General features: G+C 39.4%; 1 protein-coding gene across 1 annotated transcript; it reads left to right on the top strand.

The window, feature by feature from the left end:
* The first annotated feature begins 591 nt into the window (after nt 1–591).
* LOC135711307 (titin-like) lies at nt 592–18,571 on the top strand. The gene is made up of 3 exons (XM_065234097.1): nt 592–665; nt 716–1,076; nt 17,351–18,571. Exons 1-3 carry the CDS (start codon nt 592–594, stop codon nt 18,569–18,571), a joined length of 1,656 nt encoding a protein of 551 aa, XP_065090169.1.
* Nucleotides 18,572–19,779: the final 1,208 nt, after the last annotated feature.

Raw genomic sequence — 19,779 nt, 5'->3', positions numbered from 1 at the left:
GTCGTGTACAGCCTCCGGGATCGCGCTTTGGCCGTCGTATTTTGTTTATCATCGCGATTTGGAGTCACTACCTTCTTGTAAGTCGATAGTCCGGCTCGTTTTTTGGCTCGATGCACGGTTGTAGACGATACACCCAGCTTATTTGCGGCATCTCGGAGAGAGAGGTTAGGGTTTCGCTTGAAACTACCGGCAACTCTCTTTGTCGTCTCAGCGGCTTCCGGTTTTCGATTTCCCCTCGATCCAGACTTCCTGGCTGTCGACAAACGTTCCCCAAACACTTTAATTACATTTGTAACGGTTGATTTCGCAATTTTTAGCGATTTTGCCAACTTTGCGTGCGAGTAGCTCGGATTTTCGCGATGCGCGAGCAAAATTTTGATACGCTGCTCTTCTTGCTTGGACGGCATTTTGACAACTGAAGAGTGAATTCCAAAATCAAAATAGGAGCAACATTCTACACACACACACACACACCTTCAAAATGAGGGGTGTTCAGGTTTTTTAAATGCAAAATTGAAAGAAATACGTCAAGTTGATATTGACCAAATTTTGACCGTATCACCCTTTAGGGCATTAATTCCGTTCAACGAAATGACCAGTACAAGTGCGTGCGACCGCTGTGCCAAAACAGTGAAACCGGACGAAGACCACATCGAATGTATGGGGTTCTGCGACCAAGTGTATTATGCATTAACTTGAACTTGCCGTTCGTCAGGATTCTTCGCGAGAAAATCAATTTGTTCTGGAAGTGTGATGAATGTAGCAAGTTCATGAAGTACACCCGATTCAGAAACACTGTTTCATCCCTCGGTAACGTAATTTCGACGGTGATAGGCAGTCAGCTGACCGGTTTATCCGAGCTGAAAACCGAAATGGCCAAAAACAACAATCAGGTCGCTCAACTCACTCACATAGTTAATGCTGCTACCCCAGGTACATCTGCTAGACCGAATCATGATCGCCCCTCAAAACGCCGTCGAGGTGATACGGAAACACCGACTAAACCGACAACTGGAACAAGAGTCATTGGAACTAGCGATACGCTCGCTGTTAATGCTCCATCAAGCCTGTTTTGGGTTTACCTTCCCCGGTTTCACCCCAGTGTTAAGAGAGATGTGGTTGAGAAACTTGTTCGTGATGGACTGCGAACGAGTGAACCAGTTAAAGTCGTCTCTTTAGTGAAAAAAGGCACCGACCCACTATCGATGAACTTCATCTCCTACAAGTCGGGCTTCCAATGAAACTAAAAGAGAACGCTTTGAACCCTGAAACTTGGCCACAGGGGATTGTATACAAAGAATTCGAGGATACTCAGGCGAAAAACAATGTGTCGCTACCTCCTGATATCCCAGCACTCCCTGCTGTTCCAGAGACTATTCCGGGTGGCTCTCCAACGGGCCCCTTTAGGTACACCCAGTATAACAGTCACCCCTTAATCCCCTCATCTGACGAATCCTCCGAGACGCACCGTAGAAAGTCTGATGGAAGCCCCCGATCGCCCCAACACAGTCCCGCCTACCGCCGCCTTCGTTCAACATAGTCGTCTCGACCCTGTAGTTGGTGGTGGAAAGGGGGTCTTGCACCATGCTTGCATAGGCAATAGACTGATGCAAAATTTGAAATTTTCGCTCCACAGTGCTCAAACGGTTCCAAATTGGGCCCTGATTAGACTCCCAAAACTTGAACTCATTTAGTGAGAAACTGACTTGGCACAAACCATTTGAAGTTTATATGGAAATTACCATGGGAAAACCAAACAGCCATCCAGCTCCTGGACAGTTATAGTACCGCAATTCTGTCACAAATCAATGGCCTGTTGAATGAAAACAACCGCACTCTGGATCTCTGCTTTGTGAGTGCTCGTGATACAGCTCCTTTCCTCTCCACGGCACCCGAACCTTTAGTCAAGGTAGTGCATCATCACCCTGCTTTAGTTATCGTGATCGAAAATAATATTGTCCATGATTTCACCAGCACTCCAAACGCTGTGTCATATGACTTCCGTAGAGCTGACCATCGCAGTATCGTCCATTTGCTGTCCAACCTAGATTGAGAGCATATTTTAGATCCTGTAGACGTCAACATTGCTGCACAAACATTTTCTCACGTCTTGGCATATGTCATTGACAGACACGTTTCCAAAAAGATCATCCATATCGACTCTCGCGTCCCGTGGATGACGAAAGATCTACGCTCGTTGAAAAGAACTAAGAAGGCTGCGCTCAGAAGATTTACTAAACTCCGCACACTGCCGCTGAAATGCTACTATGTCAGACTCAACCACGAGTATAAGCGGTTAAGTCGTCTCTGTTTTCAACGCTATCAAAGGAGGATTCAACGGCGGCTAAAATCACACCCGAAATCCTTCTGGAACTTCGTAAATGAGCAACGCAGGGAAGTCGAATTATCCTCTTCCATGATTTTTAATGGTGAAACTGCTGGAAATCAACAAGACATTTGCAACCTGTTCTCAGCCTAATTTGCTAGTGTGTTTGAAGCCGAGCAACTCTCCGCTAATATCATTACTTCCGCGGCCAGTAATGTTCCTTTGATCAACCAAACGCTCAGCATGGTCGAAGCCACTACAGATACGATTTTTAGAGCAGCATCCAAACTTAAGACTTCAACTAAGGCTGGACCCGATGGTGTTCCATCGATTATTCTTAAAAAAAAAACATCACTTGTCTTTTAGATCCACTGCGCCGCATATTCCAGCTCTCTCTTTCCAGCGGCATTTTTCCGTCTTGCTGGAAGACTGCGGATATGTTTCCTGTTCATAAAAAGGGAAGCACACGCGACGTAAACAACTACCGGGGAATCACGTCACTGAGTGCTGTATCAAAACTTTTTGAATTGGTTGCGCATTGCAAGCAATATCTAAGTACAGATCAACACGGATTCATAACTGGGCGTTCCACAACTACGAACCTGCTGTGCCTAACGTCTTACATCACAGACAGTTTGATTGCTCGGACCCAAACGGACGTTATCTACACAGATCTTACGGCAGCCTTCGATAAGCTGAACCACGAAATTGCGATCGCTAAGCATGATAGGCTAGGGATCGGTGGAAATCTTTTGAGATGGTTTCGTTCATACCTCACGGAGCGCCAATTGACAGTAACTTTGGGTACTTGTCGCTCAGCAAGCTTCTACGCAAAGTCCAGGTATTTGGTATTCCTCCTCTACTCATCTACTTCGACGACGTTCACCATGTTATCACAGAGCAACGATTATCGTTTGCAGACGGTCTGAAAGTTTTTCTGCGCATCCGCTCACTCGCCGATTGCCGTTATCTCCAAAATCAGATTGACATCTTTGCTGACTAGTGTAGTCTAAACCGACTGGTGGTCAACCTAGCTAAGTGTACAGTTACTACTTTCTCACGCAAGAAACAACCGATTATTTTCAACTACAAACTACTAGGCACGACTATCGAACGGGTGCACTGCGTGAAAGACTTAGGCGTTTTTCTAGACTCAAAGCTGACATACTCACACCATATATCGTATGTCGTCGACAAAGCGTCCAGAACGCTTGGCTTAGTCTTCAAGATTACTAAGAACCTCACGGACATTTACTGCTTGAAATCGCTCGATTGCTCTCTCGTACGATCTACGTTGGAATACTGCTCTGCTGTCTGGAGCCCGAACTACAATAATGGGGCCGAGCGAATTGAATCTGTTCAACGACGTTTTCTGCGCTTCGCGCTCCGTAAGCTGCCTTGGAGATACCCACTTCGTCTTCCAAGCTACGAGAATCGCTGCCAATTGATCAATATCGAGCCCTTACGTATCCGAAGAGATGTTTTCAGAGCCTTAACCGTCGCCGATACTCTGCAAGGAATAATCGACTGCGAAGCAATTCTGCAACAAGTGAACATTAATGTTCAGTCTTATGCTGAGACTTCCACTTCTTCGAAATAATGATAGCATAGGAAGCGCTATTTACGGCTTGCAGCTAGTGTTCAACCGAGTAGCGTCGATGTTCGATTTCCACTTGACACGAAATATGCTTCGCCGAAGATTCTCTGCCTTTTTTGCTGACCGAAGGCGCTTGATGCCCAACAGCTAAGTGTAAAATTTAAGACTAATAAATTTTAAGTAACTTGACAATGCTTTCCTAGTTATTTTCGTTTGTAACTGTAGTAACTGTAGTATATGTATGTCGTCTGTGTAATTAATCTGTACTTTTTTTACAACACATCATTGGGACTATTTTTAGTCTGTTGATGCAACCATAACAAATAAACAAATAAACCTGAGGTAGGTTGTTTTTAAAACGATCAAACTGACGTTTGTTATAAAACAAACATACCCAATCTTGATACCCGATCCAGGTTGGAACTAAATAATAATTTTTCCTTGTTTCAAGATTATCCTCGGTGGACAAAGCCGAGTCTTGTCACTATCAACAGGGCATAAAAAGTAACAAAAACTATGATGTGTTCCTTTGATTACTGAACAATCCTGTACCCCTAGTTTGAAGGAGTCAGGACAAGGAATCGGTAGTAGATTTTTTTAAAATTATTTTAACACTTTATTTGTTCCAAGATTTACTGGTACGGAGATAAGAGTTGGCAATCTCCCGTACCAAACATCGACAGCCCGATAAAGGCGAAGTTCAGATCCGGGGACAATTCCGTAGCCCTAAGGAGATCGGTAGCAGAGCTGACCGGATCGTACCCCAATTACATGCATCGCTACACGGATGGATCAAGATCAAGAGCTGGAGTCGGAATGGGAATCGCTGGTGACATTTCCCCAACGAGCAGAAGTCTGCCAAAACAATGTTCGGTGTTCTTGGCAGAAGCAGCAGCTATTCTTCAAGCGAGCATGCTTGGCATACACAGTTGTACACACCAACTGCTCATGTATTAATAACTTTTCACTTAGTTGTTGACATTTGTTTTTCTTTAAAGTAATTGATACATTAGGATCATAGCTTACTATAGCTATGCAAAAAGTAGATAAATCTTAACATATGAATCAACACCAATGATTTTTTACTCTTAAATTCCGAGATGTGCAGTGAGCACTTCTCATTTCATTTTTACAACGCAAAAACAAATACAGTTTATTACTAGAATTAAAATCTACTTTGTTTTATGTATTTATAACAAGCTTAAACTCTATTCTATCTACTGCTTCAAAAAGAACTTTGTTCCGTCAACTATGTGTAAAGTAATTAGCAAATGAGCAGTTCGTGACCAAAACTGTGTATGCCAAGCATGGTCACGGTTGCTGAGGATCGTCCTATCCTTATCCTGTTGGATTCCCACAGTGTTATTCAGGTCCTTTCGTCGGAGGTCCCAGTCCACCCATGGATCCAGAACATTCGAAAAGTTGCGCCACCAAACACTAACTACGCATGGATTCCCGGACACTTTGGGTTCCCGGGGTGGACAACCTAGCGGGGTCAGGCCCATCCGGTCCTCGGTACTCGCACAAGGTGCCGTTGCAGGACGTGAAGCGATGGATCACTTGCACAGTGCGGACAGCGTGGGCAACGGAATGGTCCAGGTTGTTACCGTTTGGGTAGTTTACCCTATAGCACTGAGCAATGAGAGTGAGTGTAGGTATCGGCAATCCATACTGCTATTAAGTATGAACGAGCAAGGCCGACTGTTGCTAACAATATGCTATTTAGTTATTTATTATATTAAGCTATTTATTTAACTGTTATACCGAAAGTTATTATTTATTTGTCAAATGTTCTATGTTAAAAAACTTAATTTATTAAAAACATATGAAAATGTGTAAAGATAGCAGAACAGATTAACACACAGAACAGAACACAATTTGTTGAACATAAGGTACACTTCCCATACAGACACCACAACCAGGATCGGATGATAGAAGAGGGAAATAAATGGAAAGTATGACGGGTGGAAACAGGGAGTATGGTCAAATAGGAGACAATCGAGGTTACTACTGGGTCAGATCGAATGGGCAAGTTCTTTTCCACTTCAGCTCTTCTCTAAGGAGGTTTGGAGCATAGTTCGCAGATCAAAGTCGAAGTGTTCAAACAAGTAATAATTCTAGTCGAAGTGTTCAAACAAGTAATAATTCTAGTCGAAGTGACTTTCCAGTTCAATTAAGTGGAAAACAACTCTGGAACGAATGAAGCAATGAAATTGGGTTGTTAGCGGAATGCTAAATAAAACAGCAAAACAGGTTATCTTCCATTAAATTTCACTTAATTAATTTTGGTATCCATGACAGATACGTATTTCGACTACAATGTGCAGTCTTCATCAGTGTGATTCCCACTAAAGAACTTTTCAAAATCTAACCCCCTTAAGTACTCATCCCCTAGGTAAAAAAGTCAAGATCATAGGTATAAAAATGAAACTACTGTGTTATTGTACTAACTGCTTATTCCCCTAGCTAAGTAGATTATGAAATGTTTGAGTAATATGAAATTTTAGCAGAAATTCTCTTTCTAAGGCTTCTTACCTTTTATGGTGATATGCAAGACTGTGAAGTCACCTCAGATCAATCTTTTATTTTAATCTTAACTTTCATTCCATTATTATATGAAACATTATATGCTGGGTACGGGAGGGTTCGCCAAGGTACCCGATTGAAGATAAATGGATGGGGAGAACTATGTAAACTCTCCTACCTTAAATGCTAACGTACCTATTGTATGCGCTGTTAACATTGAAATCGTTATAAGTTATAAGCACATGATCAATAGTAGTTTTTCACGATTCCTATGAAAAAGTGGTAGAATCCTTCTTTCCAGATAGCCAGTGATGGATCGCTCTTTTGGGACTTTTTCGATACTTTTTAATATAGAATGCGTACGTTAAATCCAATTGAATTGTTAGTTGAGTCTCGTTAATAAAGGAAAAAAAAAATTGTTAGTTAACCCACCTTAAAGAAGATTCAAAATATCCGCACCGGGAGCAGATCAAGTGTACTTTCACTGAAAACACAGAGTGTGGCTCTACGGTGCGAATATTTTGAATTATGATAGGGAGATTAAGGTGATACTCTAAGGAAGCCTTGCCGTGAAACTTTGAAGGCACAAATGTCAGCTTCCACAAAACATACAAATTTGAAATTGTTACTCCTTGTTTGCTGTGCTACTACAAATATAGAGAATAGCAATTTCAAATTTGTATGTTTTGTGGAAGCTGACATTTGTGCCTTTAAAGTTTCCAGCTAAGGTTTTCTTAGAGTATCACCTTAATATCACTAAACTATCTTCTTTAAGATGGGTTAACTAACAATTCAATTGGATTTAACGTACGCATTCTATATTAAAAAGTATTGAAAGAGTCCCAAAAGAGCGATCCATCCCTGCAGATAGCAAAAAAAATGTTACTTATCGTTAGTGTAGCCTAATACCTGAACTACATGGCTATTGCCTAGGGTGGTCATAAACATCAAAACCCAAATACTCCTTTATATGCAAGATTTAAGATACAGTGTACTGTGCAAGACTGACATCCATACATATGGCTGAATATGTTTAGTTTGGTTGTGGTACAAATGGTCGAATGACAAAAGGTCTACATCAGGTAATTTGCAGATTTCCTATGAATTTATTGATATCTTCCCATGCGTCGGCTACCCAAAAGAATGTATGATCCAATTTGACATTGGCCTCGAAATTTCCGGTGATTTCCAAAAGTTTATTCCATTCGGTAGCTTATGCTCTCAGAATCGAATCAATTTTCGGCATTCATGACCCCCACGATTCACCTGCCTACCTGCAGCTAGCTTTACCGTCGTGCGCACCATCGTCAACAGAGTTTTCACGGTATGGAGAGATCAGTAAAGCCCACACGCAGCTTTCCACCTAGCAACTCATTAAAGCTGACTAAACCGTATTGCACGTTTCTTCTCAATGAACCTCAGCCCCCGGGGAATCACTTGCTTTATTTTGAAAACACCCTCGAAATAATCCGATCAACAATGCATTAAAGGCATCTCCTTTGATGCGTTAAAATTTTGTAATCAATGTGCAGTGGCCCATCACCACCACCTGCTGTGTTGCGAAATGTGCCTGTGCTTGAACATAGCTGATGATGACTATCTGCTTTTTTTATGGTCCTTTTTTCCAAGCTACCCAATTTGGCCGGTACTTATAGTATAGAGTGAATCATTAGAAAATAAATTGCCTCAAGCGATCGGTAATTATACAATTATGCCGTGATTCTAAGAATCCCATTACTTGCATCGCAAAATGGGCTAAGTGTGTGCTGGTGCGAAAGATGCAAATATGTTCTGTTGTTCGTATTAGGTTGAATGAGAGGGGGGGGGGGGAGGTGCGAATGCCGGGTAAAAGAAGAAGAAGATTTTCCGAGCAATGGTTTGGCTTAAGTTGCGGTTTGTTTTGCAGTACAATGACGATTGACGACAATGACGCTTCTAATTCATATGAGATGAACTAGCCACTGGCAAAAATCTCAATAATAAAGATACAAAAAGCTTCTAGTTACATGATATACTCGAAGATAACCATTTTTTAAAGCTTTATTATAGACATTTTTACCTCGTTGGCTACTTAATCTCGTAAAAATAGATAATACAAGATCCAGGCCAAATAGAATAAAAAATAATAATTTGAGACTCGACCTTTTCCGATTTGCATAAAACTTTGCATAATTTTGTGTTATGGACAGCCATTCCCATTTTTGTAAAAATTTGGCCATTTTGGATAAATTTTTTTTCAAAATGGCGTCAATGACATTATTTAATAAATTTCACTAAAACGTCACTTCTAATTATACTTGATAATCTCTTCTTACAATAATGTATGGATGTAAATGTAAAGTGTAAAGTGTAATGTATAACTAACAGGACTAACAATAAAATGGGAATCTCATCTAAATGATGCCATGCACAACGAGAAATAACCTGAATAAAAAATATATGTCATTATACTTACAAAAATTTGAGAGCTTGCGACAGGTGTGTTACAGAGATTGATTAAAGGGTTTTACGGCTCTTTCAGTCTTTTTAGTGCAGCAAAAACGTTACATTGCTTCAACTCTCCGACGTTTCGGTGATATATTTCACCATTTTCAAGGATTTGATGTGTTGAATCGGAACCTACCTAACTAATAAAAACCAAAGATCTAAGTAAACTAAAGGAGAAAAATCTATACAACTCTCAAATAAGGATAACACTTCAATATGATGTCCAGTTGATCAAAAGCAAGTTTTCTTACCTTTAATTTGGCGTACGATTTTACACACACACACTTAGACAAATTCATGCAAATTTAGGTGCTCTGAGATTGACACATACGAGCGTCAATTTTGACATAATATTGAGTAAAAATATACGCGAAATTCACCACAATCAAACGTACTTTTCGTCGAGTAACGAACTTTTCAGTCTCGGAGTACTTAATTTTACATGACATTTTTGTTTACGTCTCATCCTTTATGTCAAAGACGGATTCCGTCACGTGTAAAATTAGGTATTTCTTAGTGTGTAGGTCTAACATTGAAGTTCATTTGTTTTACTTTTATTTGTAAACTAGTGTTATCAGCCAAACGTCAATGAATAGCTATTAATTATTTAAGAGACGGATAACCCTATGGCATGATCAAACAGCTATTTGTGGGCAAAACAGTATTCTGCAGTGTAACATGCACAGTTAAACTTATTTTGTAATTTTACACGAATTTACATTCACATAAAAAGAGCATGCATATTCATGTAAAATTAAATTGGTTTTTAAATTTACACGAATTGAAATCTACATGCATGTAAAATTAAACGTGATTTGAATTTTACATGGGCTATATATGGGCTCATCTTGTAATTTAACAGGACATTTAAAATTACACGTCCTTTGGTGTACACGCATGTACTTGTTTAAAAGAGATTAATTTACTACGAAATTGGGTGATAATTCTGCGAACATGGCATTCGTTTTTATATTATTCATTCGAATTGCTAAAACAAATGTGTACCACGTAGGCACCATAATTTGTTACACAGCAAAAAATACGGAATATTACATGACATATAAGAATCAGTTGAAAGAAACAAGAAAATCAATTCAATCAAGCGTACTTTTCGTCGAGTTGCGTATGCTTCGGTTTAGGCACACTTAATTTAACATGACATGTTTGTTTACTTTCCATAATTTACGTCAAAGATGGATTTCGTCTCGTGTAAAAATAGTTATTTCTAAGTGTGTATGCATTAAAGTATAAACCACATCGAATGGGTACAATTTCAGATGGAGAGTGAATTTTGTGATGTTCGAAAACTTCTAGCGATTGGATCGGCTTATAACTTTTCAGAAATGAAGTTAAATGATTATTTGAACTAACTCTTTGATTATTTTGGTGCCACAATAATTGTTGACAAGCTAAATAATGTTTTGAAATTGACCAATTCCGCATAAATTTTTGAATGGCGTCCTTATATTTATTTTGGGAGGAGTCGTGGTTTTTAAAGTGTCCTTATATTAATTTCCACTAGTGTATGGGTTTCACTTATCTGTGTTCTTGATACATTTCCTTTTCGGTTAATCAAAAACAATGTAGAAAATATTCAAAATGCAGGCAAGAAGAATAGCAACTCACTTAATGGGAACTCAAATTGTGAGTGCACGCTCAAAATACTTTAGCAGAGAACTTTTTAATTGCATAAGTACTTGTACTAGTACTTACGTATATCATAGAGGTAAGTCACCTTTTTATTTTTTTTATTCTTTTAATTGGCATAATATGCAGAGTTGGTTGGAAATGCTATCGAACATGAAGCTTTAGTGTGATAATTCAATAGCTAGAAAATGGTCTTAGAAGAGGGTAGGTAGATGGTTCCGTTATAGTACGGCAGTATGAAAGTTGAATAGAAGTTGAAAATGAACGCAGGGCCATTAATGCGACAGTACAAAGTCAAACGCACACTTCTTTGCCTAACCTGCACGATGTACGCGGAGATTTGAAGTATGTCTTAAAATCTACAGGCAAAAAAGTGTTCGCCCGCCTTTGTTCATATACAGTCTGTGGCTGTGGAATAGTTCTAGCGACGTTTCATTGTTTATAATCAATAAACCAGGGCACCCGATTGAAGCGTCATGAATGGTGAGAGTGGAAATGCCAATCCCTGTGTTAAACATTTCGCGAATAGAGGGCGGGCTCTTCTCCCACTCATTGGGGCATCCTCATGTTGGATGGTCTGTCTTTTGACCGCTTGTATAATCCTGTTGTTAGAAGGAGATGCATGGATTTGACAGTTGGATTATCGGACAACCCCGCTAATCCGGTCACAAATTTGGTAGATTAGTGGGGGTATTCTGAATTAATATATACTCAAATATATTAAAAGGTATTAAATGGCATTCAAAATGTATTAAATGGTTCTAAACGTATCATTCAAGGGTATTTGACAGTTTTTATGAACCCGATGGCCACCATCTTGGATTCAAAAATGGCGTCGGACATCGATTTCCTATTCTATCTATTCAGATACTATCCCGATAGAAGAATCATATTTCTATCCGGATAATTTTAACTTGGATATTATCCGGATAGAAATAAAAGTGGATAGGTGTATCCAGATAAGTATCAGTATTTCCATAGAGAAAAGCTAGAGTGGATGAAAGAATTTTGTATCAAATGGTAATTTCATTCCCTCCGTATTTTTTTTTATTTTGCCATTAGGGTGGCCCTTTCCGTGTGAAAGTGGTCCAAAAAATCTCCATCTTCCAAATTTCTATTTATATTACTGAACATATTTTTAAGATCAAAACGTCAAATGAAAGATTATTAAATTTTGCCTTAAGGAAAAATACGAATATGGACATTAATTGTGGTTTGACGGTGCAAAACATTGATTAAAATCGAGTTTTATGATTTTCATGGTCTGGGAACCAAAGACACAAGTGCATGTTATAATTTTTCATGAAAATTTGAACTTTTTGACACAACAGATCATGAAGTATATTTTTAGGTTTCTGACCTACAATTTTTCAAAACTATTGAATATTTAATAATGAAGGATCATGGCAGTTTATGAGCAAAAACTGTGTCACAGCATCTTTTAATTGTAAATTTACACAGTCCTTCAATGGTAAGTTTGGAAGTGGCTACGCACTCAAATTTGGTAATGCATCCCCCCTTCACAGCCTTAGTCTGAAATCCGTCTTTGCGTCGATGAGCGGCCTTATTTTAAAAACAATCTTGATATTACGCGAATATGCATAATTGTTATACTTTAATTTAATTCCCTTTAAAAGGATTTTATTTAAAAGCAAAGTTGCTATGTCTACTGCCCATAATTGCATATCTGTGCCATATAGAAAAGTAGGCATTGAGAAAATGGCAGTCAAAGTTACAAAGTGCGATTTCCATGAAAATATTTGAAAAACCATAGTAAATTTATTGTTGAAATCAGTTGCTATGAAACTAAAATGTTTTATTATATCAGCGAAAGTTGTCATTGGTACTACAGGGGGAACGCTTGCATGATTTTTTGATATCAGTATATTCCAGGTTTACTACCAATAGAACCTTCCACTTAGCATACTTTAATTTAAATCAAGAAATGAACCACAGTAGGCAGACACGTTTTAGTTCCAGCACTTATGAAGTCCTGGCGATGCGTCTAAGCTCGGATGTTGAACGGATTTTCCACGCATGGTTCCTTTTTACCTCTTTAATGATAGTTGAAGATGCTAATTTCAAATAACAGACTAAAGTGGTAATTTTTATACGATAGATGAGGAGGAGATGAAAGCATAGAATTGATAGTTCCATTTAGAATACGGCAGTGTGAAAATTGCATTTAGAGAGTAGACAGCGAGCTAGGACAACTTTTAGAATGGTACAAATCGGTTTTATCATCTCTCTTTACCAAACTCGCCCTTTGGAGAGGGTTGGTGAGGGGTGTCCCTCCGCCACCACTGGCAAAAGAGATGATCGCCGACCCGCTCAAGTACCAACGATGTGTTTGAAACAGTTCTACCGATTTTTACCGCACTCCAGTTGTTATTTGAAGGAAGGCATCCAGTCGTAGGTTTGAAAATTGCAGCTATTGTTACCCCTACCACGGTATGTGCTCCTGTCATCGTCGACTTGACGATCTCGAGGGGACACACTGCCGTACTATAAACGAAACTATCAATTCTATACTTTCATCTCCTCCTCATCTATCATATAAAAATTACCACTTTTTTTTTTTTTCCTTTGGTTTGTTTTTTTCGTCGATCTTGTTTTCCGTGCTGAGCACCAATGCTACCGACGTGCCAGGAAGGCAGCTCCCACACCTGGACCCTACCTATCGACCCATCAACTCATGAACCGGGGACCAACGGCTTTACTTCCCTTCTGAAGGAAGGCGTGATCAGAGATGTTATGCCTCAGAACATCCCGGCGGCGCCGACTGGGATTGAACCCAGGCCTGCTGGGGTGAGAGGTAATCACGCCTACCACTACACCACCGGCGCCGTTAATTACCACTTTAGTCTGTTATTAGAAATTAGCAACTATGTAAATCGTTGACTTCACGCAGAAGTAATACTAAACATATAGTCAAAGTCTTAAATGATGCGAAAAAAATATTTTATTCTTTCGATGAGATTTCAGATTCTCAAAGATATCACAAGAATTTATACAGATTTATGACATGCTTCGTTTTCGCGTCCATGGCTGCTTGAAATCGAAAACAAATGAAATGTCAAATAATCTATCAAAACAATCTGATATTTGCACACTTAAAAAAAACATACTTGATCATATACCCATGTTACCTATTGAGAATTGCATATTTGTGAAATAGCTTACAATTATTCTTAATCACCCTGTAAACTTAACTGTCAAAAATGTTTGTTTCAAATTTTCATGTGACATTAAATCGCATGAGCACTAATGAATAAGATCATTGGTGGTCATGTTGAGCCCCCAGGCCCACTTTGATAATACCCGCATGTGTTCCTAGTATGTGTCTTCGAAGAAGTCAACATCTGACATGACCAAATACAATTGAGATGTTGTATTTGGCCATGTCAGATGTTGACTAAACATATTAATTTTAATCTATGTCAGAAACTGTAAACCTTCAAGTACACTCAGTTGGTGTTCACTCGGCTGTCGACAAAAGAAGGCCACTTTCGATCAATGAGATACATACAGGTGAGCAAATGATCGTAAAATGGTATTAGTGTAGTACAAAATATGTTCTAGTGTTTATGGAGTATACCTTCCGTGACGTCAAACTCCACTTTTTTCATGCCAGTTTTTTAGGAGTTTTTCGTCATCACCGATTGTTTGCCTCTTTATTGCTACTAATATCAACAAATACCCTCTTGTGCCACACCTGATTATACCTCATTGACTTGTGTCAGTGTGTCACGCAATCGTCTGTTTTCTCGGCAGCAACGATTGTTTGGTCCTCCTCATTGTTCTTCAGTTCTTTCGGTCGATGTGTCGTCGACTTTGGAAAGCAACCGTTTAGTCATGAGTGTATCAGTGCTGACCACGTTTTGCGTCCATTGCTGCAATGGAAGCGCTCTGACCCCCGTTGTAGCAATTGCCATACAATGAAACCACTGGAAGCGGCTCCAGTTCAGATAGAGGAGGCTTTTTGGATAGCGGCAGATAAAGTGTTTATTGTATTGTACCTTTTGACTATAGTTTTAAGATGTATTGTATAGTGACCAAGATTCCTTGGTTTTGTAAAGTTAATTCGTTTGAGCCTTATCAAATAAATTAATAAACATGTTGTCCTGAACACTCGTTATGAGGGGCTGTCCATATTCCACGTGAACAGTTTTGAAGAGATTTTGGACACCCCTTCCCTCTGCGTGGACAATCTGCCATGTAAATTATTGATAATTTGTGTGAACCGTAGACATTCGCTGAACGCCTCTGACTACCATTGAACATGTGTTTGAATTCTCATGTAATTTGATGGGATTTGACCCAAGTCTTCTCAGGGAGTACCCGAACCATGTCTGAATGTGGCCAATGGGGCTCTGGTCAGCTTACTTCTATTTTAATTCTCATGTGATTCTCATGATGGGCCATGCCTCATACCAGAAACTGGTAATATTTCCGGGAGTAAAAGCAGCAGGTTCAAATGGGCCCAAATGTGGCCCTGAAAGCTTGATATAACTACACTAGTTTTTGAATACTTATGTGATTTGATGTGCCACATGATGGTCACTGTCCTGGAGGTATTCGGATCATGTCTGGATTTGGACAATTTTATAAAATCTTCATGTCAATCAAATTCATGGAGTATTTTAAAGTTGCCATGATGAGCAGTGTTAAAATATCAAAATTATCTATTTAATATTAACTAAAACACACGACAAATGATCACATGGCTGGCATATGAGAATGGATCATTAGTTGTGACATTAATATGGATCCTGGGGTAATGATCCTTTGGGAAGATCTGGCACAAAAGTAGGCTAATGGTGTATTGTTCTGATTGACTTAATGTGACGGTCCTTTCAACAATAGGATAAGAATAAATGAAGTTTCATTGGAGTAATAAGATTCTAGTTCCCTTAAATTTTATCTGGTATCGAAAACACTACAGAAAATGATTCAAAACAGATTAAGTTTTTGGGAATAGTTAGTTTCATATGCGAAGCCATTCGATGTAAGATTTTCCATGACAACCCTCTCAAGAGTCCAATACCCAGTTCACTACCAGTGGATACCAGTCACAGTGGATTGCACGTTGACCTCACTCATCAACATACTCTCCTCCGTAACGTAAATATGTTGTATGTAGGTACAGTGTATCTCGAAATTGAGCGTACAGCTGTTTTTAAGTGTTTGGAAAACAGCTGTACGAGCATAATTTCTTTTCTGATTTTTTTGGTATCAGGCTCATCAAACGTTATCTATAGGTTATCGGTATAATATTGGGCTTATTAGGTTCAGTGTGTATGGAGTTAGAGTTACTTTATAAAATGCCTTTCTGAAAATTCACAATTTCTTGAAATACAATGATCCAAACTCTTCTGAAATTTTCCGTCGTCTACAAAAAAAAGTTGACAATTAAGAGCTTAACCAAAAAAATTAAAAAAAAAATCAAACTTCATACATGCTCTGCCAATAAAGTCCCAAACTATTCCGAGAAATCAATTAATTCCAGATGAATGTGGGTGTTTATCAAGATTAGTGAATTCCATTTCATTCCACAACCTTAATTGCTTAAGTAAACAGTGAACTAATTGTTCCTACAGAAAATTAGATCAAAGTTAACCTAGCTCCTAAGTAGATATCTACAAAGATTTCGGTAAGTTGCGATGGTTTCTTCAGTCGAGTAATAGTATAAGTCATTGCTTCAGTCTGCACAGTGTAGACGAAATACGCGTATCTGTCAAGGATAAACAATTAAGATAGTTGAATTAATCGGAAATGAATAATTCTCTCTCTTCCGTTGTACAATTAATCTATACAGAGTTGGAAAAGGGCCTATGTTCTGTGATCGATTCTACACAGATAGAAATTCTGAATTTTAATAGTGATGTAAACATTCATTCACGTAAATTTGTATTTCATTTCACTCAAGCGAGCAACTTATAAACAATGTTGTTTACAACAATGGGCTTTTGTATACAATATTTGATACATTGCATGAAATGTCTCAGAATTTTACATGATATGTAATGTAAACTTATGTGATCTGTGACGCTCCATTTATGTGCATTATACTGAAGATAAATTTACATTACTTTTTCGAACTGTGTACAACAACATTTCCTGTTGTATTTGACGATTTGGACGATAGATAAAAACCTCCTTTATCATGCTATGTGGCAAAAATAGCACGAAAACTGTTTGCATAGCCGTGGTTATCAAAAGAGATAGTCGATGAACAGAATCGATCAAAGCAGGTATGCCATTTTTCCAGCTCTGTATAGAAATAGTTGTTCAACCACCAGCCAAGATTTCTATCTATTCACTGTGTGCACTCAATTTTAAGACACACTGTATGTACGTACGTTGTGGCCACCCGAAGCGTATGATCTTTGTGATCTTTTGCTGGCCGGTTTTTGGATTTTGTTGTGTTTTGCTTTCCATCAACCTCATCCCACCAGAATTGGACAACCCCTTCGTGAAATGGTATTTTCTCGAAGGCAATACCTCTCCGAACGCTCGCTGCCGGTGGGGTCTCGGGCGGAAAGGATGCTGCTACCGAGGTGCCGATGATGAAAATTTTTGATTTCGGTGGAAAACATTGGTCGCCATATAAATTGATTGTATTGATCGTCTCAAGCCATCATTTGGTTGCGATCGTTCATCGGGTTTGGCTTTAGCACAGTGGGCGATTTACAATGAAGGTGTGTTTGAGTGATTTTGTGTTTTTGGTTGGTTGAGTAATGTTGTGTTCTTTTGTTTCTCAATAGTCATTCTTAGTTTTATCGATGGCATTGGCCATAGCGCTTGGAGCGGCCGTCGAGAAACCTGTCAAGGAAGTGGATACAGAAAAGGATTTGAAAACGGAATCGAGTGGGAAAGTGCATGAAAAGCGTGGTCTCTATGATTTTGGATATGGAAGCACTCCTGAGCTGCAGGGTGGATTCAAACCTTCATTTGGATTCGATTTCAGTGCACCGCATCAATATGAAGTGAAAGAAGATCATCACACGATCATCACCAAGAACATTCCAGTTCCATATCCAGTGGAGGTGGAAAAGCATGTGTTTGTAGAGAAAAAAGTACCAGTTCATATTGATCGTCCGGTGCCATATCCTGTGACGGTCGAAAAGAAGGTTCCATACATTGTTGAAAAACATATTCCGTTCCACGTTGACCGACCAGTTCCATACCCGGTAAAGGTTCCATATCCAGTAGAAGTAGAAAGGAAAGTTCCCGTTTATATTGAGAAGAAAGTTCACGTAGATCGTCCAGTTCCATATCCAGTCCACGTGGAAAAGAAGGTCCCAGTGTACATCGAAAAGAAGGTCCCAGTGTACATCGAGAAGAAAGTTCCGGTTCCGTACGAAGTCAAAGTTCCGGTAGTTCAAAAAGTTGAAGTTTCGGTGCCTAAACCATATCCAGTCCACGTTCCAAAGCCATATCCGGTTTACATCGAGAGGGAAGTCATCAAGCACGTTGATCGGCCTGTTCACGTAGAAGTTGAGAAGAAGGTTCCAGTCCCAGTTGTGCAGAGAGTTGAAGTTCCACAACCATATCCCGTCTACATCGAGAAGCCAGTCTACGCCGAAAAGCACGACACTCATCACAGCGAAGGACACCAACATTTAGATCATCGAAACGGTGACTACATTGAACAACCTATCCACGTAGTCGAAGAACATCATCAGGAAGAAACTCATCACGAAGAAAGCGATCAGCATGAGCATGAACAGCATGAGCATGAACAGCATGAGCATGAACAGCATGAGCATGAACAGCATGAGCATGAACAGCATGAACAAGATCACCAAGAACAAAATCATCAAGAACTAAATGACTATGGTCATGATCAGCAAGCCTACGCTGAGTCAACCAAGAAAGAGGTCAAGAGTGTGAAACCAGCAGCAAAGTCTTCGAAATCAGCAGAACCCAAGCACCAGGAACAGCATCATCATATCCCAACGCTCCTCGCAAAGAATGAGCAGTAGGGGCCGACTCGTCGACAATGCACTCATTAACAAAGGCACGAACCTTTCCATATCTCTAGTCTATCAGTTGCAACAGAGCAATTTCCCCAATCAACCGAACTAATAAATTAAAGTAAACAAAAAAAAAAAAACAATTTTCTACTCACTCGCTTTTCTTTGACCTAATTTGATCGCGTTGGATTATGCAATCTGGCAGCAATTATCGCCATTTGCTTTACTCTGTAACGCGCTTAGATGGAGCAACAGCAGCAGCAGCAGCAACATTGATAACCATCGCATCTTTCTTTCTCTCCATCGTCGTCGTCGTCGTCGTCTAAATTATGCTGGATAGCTCTTTTTTTCTTCTCCATGCGTGAAGTATGCGATTCGCAACAGCTACTGCAACCTGCAACATTTGATCCATGGGCTGAAGCATTTTGGGACGCGATTTCACGCTGTATAGGTTTTATTATTTGGGCTAGTTTTGCTAATGGATTTACAAAATCAGTGGTTTAGCTTCGGTGGGCTTGCAGTGTGGAGCCCTAGGAGTTACGTTCAACAATTGTTATTGATGATTGCAGCAGGTGGTGTTGTTGTGGGGAAATCAAGCGATTGTGAAGGTCATTTGATTTTTGGCGGGCTATGCAGATGACCATTCACGTTCCATTCACCTTCAGGGTTGCAATTTATCATATGATCATTACAAAGATGAAGCTTTAAGGTGATATTCTAAGGAAGCCTTAGCGTGAAACTTCAAAGGCACAAATGTCAGCTTCCACAAAACATACAAATTTGAAATTGCTACTCCTTGTTTGCTGTGCAACTACAAACAGAGTAGTAGTACAGCAAACAAAGAGTAGCAATTTCAAATTTGTATGTTTTGTGGAAGCTGACATTTGTGCCTTTAAAGTTTCACGCTAAGGCTTCCTTAGAGTATCACCTTAATGTCAGCCTAGTCAGAACTTTATTGGTTTAGTATTCAGGAACTCTTTGAAGATTTTGATCTTAATTTGTTTTGATGACACTCAACATGATGAAAAATAGGTTGATAAATATTGAACATTCCTCGGATCCTGGACTTGACAACAGCGTTAAGGGTTTTAAGGTGCCATTTACTTTGGTGCGTTTTCTAAAACTTCAAACTCAGTTTATATTTTCTTCTGATCTTTTCAGATTGCAATAAGCTGACATCGTCTTATGTAAAAATGCATGAGCAAACAAAAAGACTG

The sequence above is a fragment of the Ochlerotatus camptorhynchus genome, unplaced genomic scaffold, assembly GCF_037179485.1.
Source record: "Ochlerotatus camptorhynchus isolate MF236.1 unplaced genomic scaffold, CSIRO-AGI_Acam_v1.1 ptg000431l, whole genome shotgun sequence".
Lineage (NCBI taxonomy): Eukaryota > Metazoa > Arthropoda > Insecta > Diptera > Culicidae > Ochlerotatus > Ochlerotatus camptorhynchus.
This window is presented reverse-complemented; position numbering and strand designations above follow the sequence as displayed.

What these genes read in the sequence shown, in the direction of transcription:
- LOC135711307 (XM_065234097.1), top strand. Translation starts at nt 592, where the DNA reads ATGACCAGTACAAGTGCGTGCGACCGCTGTGCCAAAACAGTGAAACCG. An exon ending in GACCACATCGAATGTATGGG is followed by an intron (nt 666 to 715) that starts GTTCTGCGACCA and finishes GCCGTTCGTCAG; the next exon opens with GATTCTTCGCGAGAAAATCA. An exon ending in CTCCATCAAGCCTGTTTTGG is followed by an intron (nt 1,077 to 17,350) that starts GTTTACCTTCCC and finishes GTTTCTCAATAG; the next exon opens with TCATTCTTAGTTTTATCGAT.